Source organism: Clinocottus analis, unplaced genomic scaffold, assembly GCF_023055335.1.
Source record: "Clinocottus analis isolate CAN_PGR_092001 unplaced genomic scaffold, fCliAna1.0.p SCAF_3, whole genome shotgun sequence".
Lineage (NCBI taxonomy): Eukaryota > Metazoa > Chordata > Actinopteri > Perciformes > Cottidae > Clinocottus > Clinocottus analis.
Genome location: NW_027176042.1, coordinates 21,772,357 through 21,789,130, shown reverse-complemented (window position 1 = coordinate 21,789,130; position 16,774 = coordinate 21,772,357). Strand labels below are relative to the sequence as shown.

The 16,774-nt window shown below is 43.4% G+C and overlaps 3 protein-coding genes across 3 annotated transcripts; 1 reads left to right on the top strand and 2 right to left on the bottom strand.

Annotated features, from left to right (window-relative positions):
• Window positions 1-862: 862 nt before the first annotated feature.
• On the bottom strand, window positions 863-6,160 carry si:dkey-222f2.1 (keratin, type II cytoskeletal 8). Its single transcript, XM_068593830.1, has 10 exons — window positions 5,846-6,160; window positions 3,859-4,067; window positions 3,676-3,736; window positions 3,481-3,576; window positions 3,178-3,342; window positions 2,491-2,616; window positions 2,242-2,385; window positions 1,969-2,045; window positions 1,831-1,877; window positions 863-969 (listed from the first exon to the last, which is right to left on the bottom strand). The coding sequence occupies exons 1-10, from the start codon at window positions 6,158-6,160 to the stop codon at window positions 863-865; spliced, it is 1,347 nt and encodes a 448-aa protein (XP_068449931.1).
• A 786-nt stretch (window positions 6,161-6,946) lies between these two features.
• Window positions 6,947-9,845, bottom strand: sec13 (SEC13 homolog, nuclear pore and COPII coat complex component). Its single transcript, XM_068594445.1, has 9 exons — window positions 9,707-9,845; window positions 9,529-9,573; window positions 8,864-8,979; window positions 8,603-8,754; window positions 8,354-8,487; window positions 8,132-8,265; window positions 7,834-7,954; window positions 7,591-7,737; window positions 6,947-7,411 (listed from the first exon to the last, which is right to left on the bottom strand). The coding sequence occupies exons 1-9, from the start codon at window positions 9,707-9,709 to the stop codon at window positions 7,301-7,303; spliced, it is 963 nt and encodes a 320-aa protein (XP_068450546.1). The 5' UTR covers window positions 9,710-9,845; the 3' UTR covers window positions 6,947-7,300.
• Window positions 9,846-13,890: 4,045 nt separating this feature from the next.
• On the top strand, window positions 13,891-15,943 carry cox6c (cytochrome c oxidase subunit 6C). The gene is made up of 4 exons (XM_068594678.1): window positions 13,891-13,962; window positions 14,684-14,797; window positions 15,637-15,763; window positions 15,864-15,943. The coding sequence occupies exons 2-3, from the start codon at window positions 14,693-14,695 to the stop codon at window positions 15,760-15,762; spliced, it is 231 nt and encodes a 76-aa protein (XP_068450779.1). The 5' UTR covers window positions 13,891-13,962; window positions 14,684-14,692; the 3' UTR covers window position 15,763; window positions 15,864-15,943.
• The last annotated feature ends 831 nt before the right edge of the window (window positions 15,944-16,774 follow it).

The following is a 16,774-nucleotide window of genomic DNA, read 5'->3' as shown; positions in this document are numbered from 1 at the left end:
ACAGTACAAGTACATCAGTATATTTAAATACTGTTCTACTACATATATATTCTATCATTATATTATTGATCTTAATCTTAAATGTAAAAGCAGGATTTAACTCCTGTATCTGGTTGAACTATTAACTAATAATTATTTTCATTGTTGATGACTTTGCAACCCCTTGAATCCCAAAGTGACACCTAATACATAAACATTGTTACTAAAACATGAATATTATTACTAATACATGAACATTATGACTAATACATAACCATTTTGACTAGATACACATTACTAATATTTAAACATTATGACTAATAAATTCATATTATTACTACTAAACCATAAAGATGATTAGGAATACATAAACATTATTACTCATACATTAACATGTGATATTATGACTAATATATGAATATAATTACCAATACCTAACCATTATACATTTACCAACTAATGCATAAACACTAATATACTAACACATTATGGCTAATGCATAAACACTATTACTAATACATGAATATTATAGATAAATAGTATTACTAATACATAACCATGATGACTAATGCATAAACACTAATATACAGACACATTATGGCTAATGCATAAACATTATTACTAATACACGAACATGATTACATGTATAACGTTAAAGGAAAAACAAACTAACTGCTAATAATTCGTCTAATGAATTGATTATTGATTGATTGAATTGTTTCAGCTGAACGTTGCATATTTTCATATGATTTATTAGATACATTTCGTAAAAAGTACAACATTTGTGCAGCAGAGGAAGGAAGTAGCATGAAAGGGAAATACTCAAGTCAAGTACAAGTACCACAGACGTGTCCTAAAGTACTGCTTTGTGTACTGCTGGCCCTCAGTGGGAGCTGTAGCGGGAGCTGTCTCGGGTCTCCGTGGTCTTGATCAGCAGCTTGGGAGCAGCAGAGCTGCTGATGCCGTGGAACCCGTTAGTACTTTTAGTACCTGGAGAACACAACACATTATATGAGGAACACTAGAGGAAACATACAATTAAGACTCATATCAAGTTGTCAATCATGAGAATAAATAAAGAGTATGAACGTTGTGAAGAGTAAACAAGTATGATTTAACAACTTCAGTCTTCCTCCACAAACTCTTTCACAGCAAAGGAACGAACATGAACAGAAGAGACGATCTTCTGTTGGAGCAGCAGGAAAGCATGGTGGAGTTAGCCAGCTGGCTAGTTACCTAGCTACTCAGATACCTAGATACCTATATATCTAGCTACCTAGCTTCTTAGATACCTAGCTACTTAGCTACTTAGATACCTAGCTATCTGAAGGCCTTGATGCCTTGAAACCTCGATACCTAAATACCTAGATACTTAGATACCTATATACCTGGATATCTGGATAACTAGCTACCTAGCTATCTAAATATCTAGATACCAAGCTCCCAAGCTACCTATATACCTAAATACCTCAATACGTAAATACCTAATACCTAGCTAACTATAGCTAGTTACCTCGATACCTAAATACCTAGATATCTAGCTACCTAGCTACCTAGTGACCTAGACCCCTATGTCTTAGCTATATAGCTACCTAGCTACCTTGATATCTAATTAGACTGAAAGCAGTTCAGTGTCCGTTGGACTTCTATTTGTTTCTTTGGGAAGACGTACGGTTGAATAAAAAACCCTGAAGACTTATTGTAAGTCACTTTGTTTGAAATCTAAATGCAATATAAGACAAACACATTAACTATATTTCTTTTCGAAGGCCACATGTTCTGCAGTCATGGAGATTTCATCGTTTAGAGAACAAGGTCTTCTTCACCTTCCTCAGGGAGTCGGTTACTTACTGGAGTTGGAGAAAGTCTGGATGTTAAGGATGGACTGATGACCCAGTCTGCAGAAGGAGAGACAAAAAGTTTGTGTTGGTGTTGATTTCTAATGAAGAAGACTCCTCCTCCTCCTCTTCCTCCTCCTCCTCTTCTCACCTGTCCTCCTCTCCCTCCAGCAGCTTCCTGTAGGTGGCAATCTCGATGTCCAGAGCCAGTTTCAGGTTCATCAGGTCCTGCAGGAGAAGAAGAAAACTCCTTTAATCTGTTTAACGTTGATGAAGAGAAAACACAGACAACTAGAGAAGTAGAGTCATTTTCTCATAGACTTCTATACAACCAGAGGAGTCACCTCCCTGGTAGTCAGGAGAGAGAATGCAGCTTTAACACATGAAGCTTAGACTTCTATACAACCAGAGGAGTACCCTGTACCTGGTACTCTCGGAGCTGCCGGGCCATGTCTTGTTTGGCCCTCTGCAGAGCGTCCTCCAGGTCTCTGGTCCGGGCTTTGGCCTCTTTCACGGCCAGCTCTCCACGTTCCTCGGCTTCAATCAGCTGGTTCTCCAGACCGCCTCGCTGAGGGCGGAGCAACACATCATCCATGCATCTGAGAACTATATCATGAAATGATTTACCACGATCTAAAAAGATGATCTGCGTTGATCTAAAGCTGGACGCTACCTGAGCTTTCACGGCCTCTATCTCGCTCTGCAGGCGGCTGATCAGACGGTTGACCTCGGCGACCTCTCCCTTCACGAGGCGCAGCTCGTCTCCGTACTGACTCGCCTGCACCGACATCTGGTCCACCTGCAGGAGGGAGGTCAGCGTGAGCCTGAACACAGCTGGTCTGATGACGAGGGGCTCAGAATCGCCTTCAAGCGTCACAGTTGCTCAGGAGGATCACTGATCCTTTCAGTGCATTTACTCAACTGTATTTAAGTACACGTCAGAGGTACGTTACTGAAATATTCTACTCCAAATTTTAGAGGAAAATATTTGACTTTTTACACATTTAATTAACACTAATTTCCTGTTTACTTCTCAGGCAAAGGTTTTACAAATAAAACATACAATCAGTTATAAAAGACGGTGAAACTGATCAACATTGCTGCTTATGAATCAATAATTCATCTTGCTGCTGATACTCTAGACCTTTACTTCAGCCACATGGTAAGCTTCATCTCTCAGTATTTGTATCGTGTGATCTGTGTACTTTTACTTCAGTAAAGGATCTGAATACTTCCTCCAAACCCGATCCTCTCAAATGTCTTCTGGTGTCTGTTTCCGTGTTGGATTTCACTCTGAATCTTCTCCTTTGTTGTCTCTTGTGTGTGTGTGTCTATACACTGCACATGCGTGTAGCCTCACTTTGCTCTTGTACCAGGCCTCGGCCTCCTCTCGGCTGCGGGCCGCAATGTCCTCGTACTGGGCCTTGACCTCGGCCACGATGCTCTCCATGTTCAGGCTGCGGCTGTTGTCCATCTGCAGCACCACCGACGTGTCCTTGATGCCGGCCTGCAGCTCCCGCAGCTCCTGCAGCCGGACAACAACAGACGGGACGGACGTCAACAGAAGAAGAGCAAGTGACAGAAGAAGAGCGAGGCATCAAACCGTAAAGTCTCGAGTGAGACGGAGCCATGAAGGAAGTACATATAAAGAAATACAGCCTACCTCCTCGTACACGTTACGCAGGAAGTTGATTTCATCCGTCAGAGCTCCGACTTTATCCTCCAGGTCGGCCTTCACCAGATAGGCTGAGTCCACGTCCTGGACCAGAGACCAGCAGTCAGTAGTAGTAGTGTATGTGTGTGTGTGTGTGTGTGTGTGTGTGTGTGTGTGTGTGTGTGTGTGTGTGTGTGTCCTGACCTTTTTTAGGATCACAAAGTCGTTCTCCAGGTTGTTCCTCTTGTTGATCTCGTCCTCATATCTGTAACAGAGACACAGATGAAGTGACCTCATGACATCACAACCTCATGATCTTATGACATCACAACCTCATGACATTACGACCTCGTGACCCATGACCTCACGACCCCACCCGCCCCGTACTTGTGCTTGTAGTCCTCCACCAGGCCCTGCATGTTCCTCAGCTCCCCGTCCAGCTTGGTCCTGTCGTTGTGGACCAGGTCCATCTGGCGCCGCAGACCCGCCATGTAGGCCTCGAACAGGGGCTCCACGTTGGAGCGGCTCAGCCCCTGGGCCTGCAGCAGGTCCAGCTTGGTCTCCAGCATCTTGTTCTGCTGTTCCAGGAAACGGACCTGAGGGAGGAGAACGCACGTTGGATGTTCTGACGTGACCGGTACCAACATGGACACGTTAAACTCTCTGTGCTTCTGCTCGCCATGTTGTTCACGAGTCATTCAACATGATTACTCATCATTCATTCCCTTTGCCGGTAGTTCATGTCTTCACTCGTAGGAGTCGTTCCTGGATGATGATCCTATTGGTTCTCTGCATGCTTATGGAAGGAAGCAAGAACTTTATCGTTTTAATCTCATGTTCAGTTCTTTAGAGGTGATTTTGTAACATTTGGGCCAAATAAACCCAGAAATGAACATAAATGAGCAAAGGCTCTCATCTTTTCCAACCAAACTAGATTCATGAAAACATGAAACGATGACAGATGAAGAGCAGCGTCGTCGCTCCATCTCACGGCCTCATCGGTGTCGCGCTCCGGTTTCCTGCCTGAGGAGACGAGTCCTCCCGTTGTTCCTGCCTCACAAAGGCTCTCTGTCCGCGACCTCCTTCCTCAAGTTACAGCTCTTCGGCTCAATGAGGCGGAGAGCTCAAATGTCTACTGATTCAGGCTGTGAATGCTGCCGGGAGCCAGAGGCTCTGCTCCTTTTGGAGCTTCCTCTGATCGGCGGGTATTCTGCCCCAACCCGGATCAATAATCATGTTTCTGAAGAGGATCAATAATCATGTTTCCCAGAGGAACAGTGGCCCTCTTGATGGTAAATTAAAGCTGATTAATAATAATTAGAATAATGAGGGGAAACAGGTCTTTATCAGGAGGGTCGGGTTACACGATTACGTCCAGGGTTTAACTCAGAAGAAGAAGAAGAAGAAGAAGAAGAAGAAGAAGAAATAATTATATTACATGTAAGACTGTATACTTTAGGATTATTGGAATTGGATTATTGGCACTACTGGATTTATTTCACACAAATATTTGCACACATTACTCATGTGTGTCTATAAAGAGGATTAAAATGCTGCATGTGTTTTGCTCTTTTTCTGTATTCATGTGCTTTTATGGAGCAGACGAGTCACAGGAGAATCAGTTCTCACACAATGAGCAGGAGGAGTTGATCTGTGGAGCCGGCAGCGTCTCTAGTGAGCAGCAACAAAGCTCCTTTGTGAGCGCGACACCGAGTCCGTGAGAACCACCAGCTCCAGAAAGATGAGCTCCAGAAAGATGAGCTCCAGAGAGACATGCTCCAGAAAGACGAGCTCCAGAAAGACATGCTCCAGAAAGACATGCTCCAGAGAGACGAGCTCCAGAAAGATGAGCTCCAGAGAGACGAGCTCCAGAAAGACGAGCTCCAGAAAGATGAGCTCCAGAGAGACATGCTCCAGAAAGACATGCTCCAGAAAGACGAGCTCCAGAGAGACGAGGTTCAGAAAGATGAGCTCCAGAAAGACGAGCTCCAGAAAGATGAGCTCCAGAGAGACATGCTCCAGAGAGACGAGCTCCAGAAAGACATGCTCCAGAAAGACATGCTCCAGAAAGACGAGCTCCAGAAAGATGAGCTCGAGAGACATGCTCCAGAGAGATGAGCTCCAGAGAGACATGCTCCAGAAAGACATGCTCCAGAAAGACATGCTCCAGAAAGACGAGCTCCAGAAAGATGAGCTCGAGAGACATGCTCCAGAAAGATGAGCTCCAGAGAGACATGCTCCAGAGAGACATGCTCCAGAGAGACATGCTCCAGAGAGACGAGCTCCAGAGAGACGAGCTCCAGAAAGACGAGCTCCAGAAAGATGAGCTCCAGAGAGACGAGGTTCAGAAAGACATGCAGGTGTGAGTCTCTACCTTGTCGATGAAGGTGGCGAAGCGGTTGTTGAGGCTCTTGATCTGCTCCTTCTCGTGGGCCCGGCTCAGGGACAGGCTGGGGTCGATCTCCAAGTTGAGGGGGGCCAGCAGGCTCCTGTTGACGGACAGGGGGGCCAGCGGGGCCCCCGGGCCGTGGTGGTGGGACCCGCCGGGGCCGGCGTACAGAGACCCGCTGCTCAAGGACCCCCCGCTGAAGGCCCCCTGACCGGGGCCGAAGCCGCTCAGCCTCCTGGACCCGCTGGTGCTCCGGACCGAACCACCGGAGCTGATCCTCTTGGTGCGACTCAGACTCATGGTGGAGGAGAGAGGTGGAGGAGAGAGAGATGGAGGAGAGAGGTGTATAGAGACAGGTGGAGGAGAGAGAGAGGTGGAGAGAGAGTTATATCTATAAAGACGAGTATAAAATGTAAAACAGACCGCTGGATGACGACAATGGAGAAAGCTGACGATGAGGATAATGAGGTTATTGAGAAGATGAAGAACGAGATGAGAGACGGAGAGAACTAGACCACTGAGACAACTCAGACAGCTGACTCAGGGCTTTTTAAACAACTCTGAAGGGGCGGAGTCAGAGGAGGCGGAGTCACGCTGCAGCTGCACAGAGATGAGGTGTCAGATATCCAGAGTGTCTGACTGTAAGTTAACTGTTCTTTGGGAACAAACAGGTGCTGGATGATGAGAGAACAGAGAACCTGGTAGAGAACAAAGAACCTGGACAGGTAGAGAACAGAAAACACCAGTATGATGTCTTGAAACAACAGTATGTCATCAAGCACCAGCATGATGTCATCAAGAACCAGTATGATGTAATCAAACACCAGTATGTCATCAAGCACTAGTATGTCATCACACACCAGTATGAGGTCATCAAACACCAGCATGATGTCATCGAACACCAGCATGATGTCATCAAACACCAGTTTGAGGCCTCCCAACATTGTCACACGATCATCTCTTAGCCAATCGTATGAACGCAATGATATTTCAAAGTAAAAGTTCACTGAGAATCAAATCAAGAACGCTTCATTAATAAAAACAGACTAAAGGTCAAACTGCTGCAAAGACACAAAGAAACACAACTTTGTGTTTTTAATAGATTTATTTAATTACAACGAATATGAAAAACATCACGTTTTTATTAATGTAAGTGTGTGTGTGTGTGTGTGTGTGTGTGTGTGTGTGTGTATGTGTGTATGTGTGCGCGTGCGAATCAATAGTTCTCTGAATAACTCATTAAGTGTATTTCACTGGACGTGTTCCACAGGAGAATCAGCCCATTGTCTGGTTCTCCGCTGGTGGAATGTTTGAGGAGCAAAGCATCATGGGAAACAGTCCTGTTGGAGGTTCCTTTCTCTCCTGATGAAGGTTGTGATTCGTAAGAATCCATGACGATGATGGCGATGATGATGTTGGTGGCGTCATCGTGGAGGCGGGTCACTGCTCGCTCTGCTGCGTGTCTGTGATGGAGGACACGGCGCCCTGCCCTTTGCTGACGTCACTGATACACGCCCACTGCCCGTCCATGGACTCCTTCCACAGCGTCACCTGCAGGGGAGCGCACGAGTCACGGGGAGTTAAACTACACGAGTCACGGGGAGTTTAACTACACAAGTCACGGCGCGTTTAACTACACGAGTCACGAGGAGTTTACACTACACGGGTCACAGGGAGTTTACACTACATGGACCACGGGTACCCTGACCCTCACCCCTGCAGACCCTCACCTTGTTGTCTCCCCCGGAGACGGCCAGGATGTTCCCGGTGATGGACCAGCTGACGTGCCAGACCACGTCGTTGAACTTGTGCAGCAGTTTGGCCGTCCAGGTGTTTCCCGCCGGGTCGTCACAGGTCCAGATGAAGACACGCCCGTCCTATGAGGGAAGGAGGCGAGGAAACAACATGTAAATATTCACCCTGAACCGAGTAGATTAGTACTACCGAGTATTAGTACTACAGAGTAGTAGTACCTGGGAGCAGCTGGCGATGGTGCTGGTTGGCAGCCCGATGGACGGGGCCCAGCCGACGTCTCTCACCCAATCACTGTGAGCCTCCAGCTTCTGGTCCTCCTTCCACTGGCCGTCCTCCTCCCTGAGGGACAAGCAGATGTTTACATATATATTTATAACATCTTCACTGTTTGTATTTTACTATTGTAATGATAATTTTATTCATATTTAGTATTGTACGGATCCTGAGACATCAGGATATCTTCAGGTAACTGAAGCGACCCGCGGTCCCTGAACGCCTCTCGGGCCTCAGACGTACTTCCAGAGCTTCACCAGGTTGTCGCAGCCTCCGGACACGAAGCGCTTCACGCAGCGCGGCGTCTGACCCGACGGCTGCTCCATGAGGCTGCCGGGGACGACGGCCGGCGCCCAGCTCACGGCGTTGCAGCCGATCTGAGGAACGAGCAGCGAGGCGTGAAGACGCAGCTTTAACATGGCTTTAAACCACGGTTACAGGAGTGTGTGTGCGTGTGTCTCTCACTGTGTGTGCGTTGCTGATCTTCTTCACGTCCCACTGCTGGTCTCCCGTCAGCGTCAGCAGAGAGATGGCTCCGTCAGAGCTTCCACAGGCAAGAATCAGCCCGAAGTCGTACGGCCCCCAGCAGACAGAGTTCACTGCGAAGACACGGAGGCTCTGCAGGTCAGTACAGGAGGAGAGACTTCACAGAACCAGAGGATCTGCAGGTCACCACAGGAGCAAAGACTCCACAGAACCGGAGGGTTCACCCACCTGACGACTCGTGCCCGCAGTACTCGTACATCTTGTCCCAGGAGCCGTTCTCCTCCTTCCAGACGATGACTTTGCGGTCGTAGGAGCAGGACGCCAGAACGTTGCCGAACATCGGGTGAGCCCAGGCCACCTGCCACACGGGGCCCTCGTGGCTGCAGGGACACGGGACAGTTTACAGAGAGGACTGAGGAACGTCATGGAGCTGCTGGGTCTGGGTTTTAGGGTTCTGGGGTTTTAAGGTTTTAGGGTTGGGTCTCTTACCCTCTGAGGTCGGCCACCAGGATCTGACCTCCGTTCCTCACGTCAAAGATCTTCACGGTGCGATCGGAGGAGCAGGTGGCGAGCCGAGTCCCGTAGTAGTCCATCTGAGCATCGTGCTGAGGAGAAATAATAAACAACAACATGAGTGTTGCAGCTGTTGTGCACAAGACAATAAATATACAACAACAACAACCACCTCTTGAACCAACTGAAATATAAATACTTGCTCAAAGTTTAGAAGAAAACCAGAGCTAACTATGTTTATAATAATAAACTCATTTATAACAATAATAAACACATTTATAACACAATCAGTGGATTCAGGCGCAGCTGAATCAATTAGTTAATTAATGAATTAATCAATGACTCGATTAACAAAAAACAACGAGTGCTTCTAATTATTAAAATAGTTTTGAGGTATTTGTAATCAATGACGTTTGAACTGTAACAAGTGGTAATTTTACTACAACAGACTACTTTTACAGCGTGCTATTAGTACTTCTACTGTAACTGAATGTTTTACTGTGTGGTACAAGTACTTGCATTGTAACAGTATTTTAGTGTGTATTAGTACTAGCACTATCTTTAGCTTCAATCATCTGCTCCTTGAGTCTAAACCATAATTATACTCATAATATCACTAATGATAATGATAACAGACTCACCACCATGTCCTCGTGCGACGTGTCCACTGTGTTGATGACAGAAACCTGAAATCATGAAAACATGAAGGAATAAAAGTGACACATTGTAAGGGTTAGCTTGTCAGCTAACAGGCTAGAGCGTCATCAGCTAACTGTTTAAACTTTACCGGACGTAATTACGTAAAGTTGTTCAACTCACCATGACAGCGGCGGAAGCTCCAAACAAACAATAAATGAAAAATGTTCCTTATTTTATCCTGAATGAAGAAAACTGCTTCCACAAAAATCCCGACGTGGCAACGAGAAGCCGCTTCCGGTCGCCTCCTCTATAGGGTCCGACGGCTGTTTCTACCGGCGGAAACACAGACGGACGCACAAAGGTTCCGCGAGGCGAAAAAAAATAAAAATAAAAAGCAAGACTGCAAACATGAAGCTACAGAAAACAGAATAAAATAAGTAAGGGACGAAGTATTCATATATTTTACTTAAAGTAGTCCTATCCCAAAATACTACAAAAAAATATTAGAATCAAAATATTCTCAAAGTATGCACGGTGCATTTCAATTTAGTTAAAAGACATTATTATGAAATTTTCAATTTCATAATAATGTATATTATATATTATATATATTAACGATCATTTTGCACATGCTCATTTTATAATATTGCAGCTTCTTAACGAAGGAGAAAAGTTAACTAATTATAATCCAATAATATTCATTGTATTCTGCTCGATGAGTATTTTTACCTTTAGTTTAAATGTATTTGAATGTTCATAGTTTGTTTATCTTTTGAATACAGACCTTTCACACGGAAGTGCTAGTACTTTAACTTAAACACTGAGTACTTCTTCTACCTATGTGGAAATAATAATAATAATAATAATAATAATAATAATAATAATAATAATAATAATAATAATAATAATAATAATGATTCAGAACCTGTAACAAACTGCTTTAAAATACAAACACATTTAAAACACAAAGATAAGACACGTCAAATTCTTCTTCTTCTTCTTCTTCTTCTTCTTCTTCTTCTTCTTCTTCTTCTTCTTGTTCTTCTTCTTCTTCTTTTTCTTCTTCTTCTTCTTCTTCTTCTTCTTCTTCTTCTTCTTCTTCTTCTTCTTCTTCTACCTAAAGTACTCATTATGCATCATGACTGGATTATAATATTAATATTGATTAACGTGCTTATTTCAATGACGTCATGGGTAGTTTTAACTCTTCTTTATTTATATTATTAAAGTAGCAGAACATACAAATACTCAAGTAAAGTACAAATGCACAATGAAAAGATACAACTTTCAATCCAGAAGAAAGATTCATTAAAAATTAAAGATTCATTAAACAAATATAAACATAAATGAACAATAAAATAACAATTCATCGTAACATAAATAATGCTGACACTTTTTGGTGACCAGTGCACCGGCTGCTCCCGGGCACCTCTGAAAGTAGGACTTTGGGGAGGTGCACGTCAGGCTACGAGGGGTCTGCGTCGACGCGGTACCTGCGCCGTAGCTACGCCGTCGACCTGACGCAGAAGCATGAACTTGGCTTATTGCAGCGAGCCGGTGGGGGGGGGGCTCGTGGGGAAGCCGACGGTGACATAGATGGTGCTGACTTCCTGTCCTGGTTCTTGGTTCTGGATCTCCTCGTAGACGACCTCCTTCCAGAGAGGAACCACAGTTATTACACCTTCACCAGATATTACAAAGGCATAAACACTGTACTGACTTAATTACTCTTTTAACACTTTCTCATCTCTTTTTCATAAACTGCATCCTATAGATCAAACAATAATATACGTATAATACTATAACTATTAGTATATTATGTATTATATAAATAAACACATATTCTGACACCAACCTCTTTGATGTGCTGCACTGCTGCTGCACTTCTTTTGTTTCTTAAACGTCCTGACAGAAAAACAACAAAACATGAATGAATAGGCGGAGAAGGAGAATTCATTTCACCACTTTTCATCAGCTGTGTCTCCGTCTACGAGGACTTCACTACGACTGTCTGCCCCCGAAAAGAACCCGTAGATCTAGTAGAACTAGTAGATCCTTACGTCAGTAGATGAGGGTCACGTGGTTGTAACATGTCTTACATCAGTAGATGAGGATCACGTGGTTGTAACATGTCTTACGTCAGTAGATGAGGATCATGTGGTTGTAACATGTCTTACGTCAGTAGATGAGGATTATGTGGTTGTAACGTCTTACGTCAGTAGATGAGGACCACGTGGTTGTAACATGTCTTACGTCTGTAGATGAGGATCCCCAGCAGCACAGACAGCAGCAGGACGACCCCACAGATGGCCACCGCGATGAGGACCGGCAGACTTTCTGCAGGACGATACACAGACACGTCATGTCTTCATGGTCACGCGGTCCAGAGTAACTCTACCAAGTCTCTCCTGCAGCCGGAGGGTCGAGACCTCCGGCGGTTCTCACCTGGAGTCCCAGCAGCAGTACCAGGAGGTGCGGGTTTTGTTGGTTCGACTGAAAGCAAACAGACGTGTCTTAAAAATAAATACATGTTTGTTATTAAATCCTCCTGCGACACTAACGGAAGGTTATCTGATGAGCGAGTTAAGAAGCATCTCATACGATCACCATCTGTACTTATTGTTGTTTTCACTACAATACAGAGGTTGATGATAGTAAACATTAAAGGCACAGTGTGTACGTTTTAGGGGCATCTAGTGGTTTGTTGCAGGTTGCAAACAACTAAATAACCTTAATCTAAGCCCCTCCCACTTTATGTAAGTGTTGGACATACGGTGGCCTGCAGGTGTCAGTTACCCTCCAACAATCTGACCCAGGGTCAGGTAACGACTCACCGACCGTCAGCACGAGCTGGTTGAAGAACGTCGTGTTTCCAGTGTGCTCTGCTCCACACCAGTACGTCCCAGTGTCCTCTTGGCTGATGTTCGTCACTGTGACGCTGATATTCCTCTTCTGGGTGTCGTCCTTCATGGAGAACCTGCCTCTGGTTTTCTGAGTGGTGTTCACCAGGCGCTCACAGGCAAACGAATATTCTCCCCGACAGATGAACTTCTTCCCCCAAGTGTCCGCCTGGTACTGACACCAGTATGAGAACGTCTGGCCGATTGCTGGAGACCTCCTGAAGCTTGTGATATCTGCAGAGAACATGATTATATATGATGTCATGGGCTGTCTAACAAAGAATGGACTTAAAGACCCTGCTGCTGGTTTGTGAATCCTCAATATATATCTGATCTGCTGCTTATGAGAAACAACCCTCAGTTGGTCTACTTCCTGTTCCAAGAGTCTGAACTAAACACGGAGGAGCAGCGTTCAGGTCTTCTGGTCCAAAGTCCCTGAAAGCTGCAGGTCTGCTGAGACCCTCAGAGACCCCCAGAGACCCTAAGAAACCTCAGAGACCCTCGAAGACCTAAGGCTCCTTCAAAACCAGATTGAAGACTTGTTTGTTTCCTTTAATCAAACCAGATTCCAAACTGTTCGTACCCAGCATAGGTCAAGAAGTAATAATGTATTTGTCACCTAACAGCAACATTACTTTATTAGTTTTACCCCAAAACACTGTGAACTACTCCTAACTGAGTAGTTTAGTTGTTTAAACCTAACTAAGTAGTTTATTACTTGTTTACGTGTCACCAGAGGGAGGATGATTAGTTTAGAACTTGTTTACCTGTCTGTTTACCTGTCACCAGAGGGAGGATGAGTAGAAGAACGCCCTTCATGATGCAGGTTCTTATCTCCCCTGATGGTCTTAGGTGTTGTGTTTCCTGTCTGATAATAAAAGAAAACCTCTCGTCTCCACCCTTCGGTACATCCTTCCTCTTTTCCCCTTCTTCCTCATTCACTTGCTTCCTTATTATTTACAATAAAATGAAACCGTTTCTGACTAACAATGAACACATTCAACAGAACCGTCTCTCAGCTGAAGGAGGACTAGTGTCCGAGTGAGGACGCTTAGTCATCTCCTTTGAACTCTTTAGAATTCACCAGAGGGGCGTTCACTGGCCTGTTTTTATAAATCAGACAGTTTTATAAATCAGACAACAGAGATGAAGATGTGTCTCTTCTCACTATGAATAATGCATCATCCAACGTGCAAACAAACAGCAGGTCCAACAGCGCTCTCGTGTCCCTCTGCCGCCCTCTTGTGGCCTCACGTTGTTACTACAACACCAGGTCTTCACAGTGTATGTACCCATATATTTCGATGACTGTGTACTCATATAACTTATGTTCATATGACAGACAATAAATATAATACATATTTATTAATTGAACTACAATAACTTGTATCTTCGTCTGTTTCCATGACGTCACTTCCTATGTCTTCGCTTTTTGGCGAAACTAATTTTGTCCCTGCGGTTTTCCGGTCGAGAAACGTTTCCACTTCCGGTAAAGAATCTCAACTGTGTTGCTGTGAAGGTCGTGAGTCCAAACTTGTGAGTATTCTTTCAAAGTACTCTTCAAACGTGTTTACTTGTACATCAACACGCGCATCGCGTGTATTAATACCGACTTATGTGTTTTAATATTCATCCAGAATTATGTTTATATTTGTGTTTATGTAGCTGTAACGGGCTAACGTTAGCTACATGCTAAAGGAAGCTAATTTCACTTTTACACTAATATATTCTTTAATATGATTTCTATAATAATATATGAGTGACGTTATCTGCTGGTGTTTTTTCAAGAGAAAATTTGTAACACGCAAAGACAAGAAGCTTCTTTATTTGACCCGAACTGAGCTAACGTTACGTCTGTTAGCTGCGTCTGTTAGCTACGTCTGTTATCTTCGTCTCTAGCTGACAGTGGATGATGATGTAGGAGGAGCAACATGAAGTTTGTGATAGCCGCAGTGTGGAACAGGACTCTTGTTCTTATCACTCAGGGGTCACGTCATCGTCTCCTTGTCCTCTGGTCCCCTAGACCTTAACCCAGGTGTGATAGACCTTAACCCAGGTGTGATAGACCTTAACCCAGGTGTGATAGAACTTAACCCAGGTGTGATAGAACTTAACCCAGGTGTATTGTGATGGACCTTAACCCAGGTGTATTGTGAGTGACCTTAACCCAGGTGTGCGGGACCTTAACCCAGGTGTGCGGGACCTTAACCCAGGTGTATTGTGAGTGACCTTAACCAAGGTGTGCTGTGTCCTGCAGGTGATCGTCATGTCTCTGCCCAAGCCGATGATGAGGGGGCTGCTGGCGAAGCGCCTGAGGTTCCACCTGCCCGTCGCCTTCGCGCTGTCGCTGCTGACAGCCGTCGCTTTCAAGGTCAGCCACGAGGTCACCCAAAGATGCCGAGAGGCTGAACCGAGTCTCAAAAAAACTCGGTCAGAGACATGGAGCCTTGGCCAATCAGCTGCGAGCTCCAGAAACTGTCTGGACACTTGAGGGTTGTCTGGAGGTCGTGTGGAGAGTTCATAAACATAACTCCACCTCGTGAATTAGCTGCTTGTGATTTATTAAAAAAGTACACAAAATATCTTCATTTTGTGTAATTTTTTTCCTTGGCTTGTTTCTAAGAAACAATGTTTCCAGTTCTCTAACGTGCAGTGTTTTTATTTTACGTAGAACTCCGACTTTTTTAAGTTACTGAGAGCAGTAGTAGTAGGATGTGTCCTGTAACCATTACAAGGCTACCGACTAAATACATTAAGAAAGTCGTATTTAGTCATAAACAAGCTGCTGCTGGTTGGGACCGTTCCGGCTACCTCTGGTGGTCGTAGGGGAGCTTGACGACACCTTTTACTTTGTGCTGTATTTTCATTGTTTACTTACCCAAACAGAGCGGCAGTTGCTAGTTAGCGCTCGCAGTAGACCAGCACACATTATATGCAATGCATTATAATGCATGACGAGTATTTAATGACTTGTCCCCTATTAGCCGTCGTCCATTCCTACCCCCCCTTGTCGGTGTGAGAGTGATCCAGTGACATGTTAAAATTTTACTTATGGGGGAGCATGCCCCCGGAACCTCCTAGAGGGGTAATAGCCTTCTCACCTTTTTCACCCCTGACCCGTTTTCATGCCTGCATAAAGCATGTGTCTCTCATTAATAATAATATTGTTACTTGCTGTCTCTATAAACACTGACCTCTCTGCTCTGCCAGTATGGGGTGACGGAGCCCAGGAAGCAGGCCTATGCAGACTTCTACAAGCAGTACGACTCCGTCAAAGAGTTCAACTACATGAGAGAGGCCGGAGTGTTCGAGAGTGTGCGGCCGTCTGGAGAGTAAAGTGAGTCTCTTCTGGTCTTGTTCTGGTCTCTAATGGTCTTGTTCTGGTCTCTAATGTTCTTGTTCTGCTCTCTAATGGTCTTGTTCTGGTCTTCCTGCAGCTTTTCCTGGTCTGAGATGAAGCTCCGTGTCTCTTCTTGATTGTGCTGTTTAGTTCCTCTGAATAAAATATTACTGTAAACGCTCGTTTGAGTCTTTACTGTTGCGTGATGTCATTAAGGAGTCAAATATCTCTTCACTGGTCAAGCTGGAGCTAGTTTAAAGTACTCAGCAGAGTATTGTGTCCCAGACCCATGCAGCATATTAACCGTATAAAGTAGCTCCTGCGTCTGACTTTCAAGATAAAAATGTAATCATCACATTTTTCTCTCAACATACATATACAGTTGGCTTAGTGGACATTTCCACGGCCCACCCCACTGATATTGTGTGTGTGTGCGTGTATATCTATATATAGACATATCTATATCTATATAGATCTATATAGATTATATATATATATATATATATATATATATATATATATATATATATATATATATATATATATATATATATATATATATATATATATATATATATATATATATATATAGATCTATATATATATATAGATCTATATATTTATATCTATATAGATCTATAGATCTATATATATATATAGATCTATATATTTATATCTATATAGATCTATATATATAGATGTGTGTGTGTATATATATATATATATATATATATATATATATATATATATATATATATTTATATATATATATATTTATATATATATATATATGCATATATATATGCATATATATATATGTGTATATATATTTATATATATATGTATATATATATGTGTGTATATATATATATATATGTATATATATATATGTATGTATATATATATGCATATATATATATATATGTATATATATATATATATATATATATATATATATGTATATATATATATATATATATATATATGTATATATATATGTATATATAT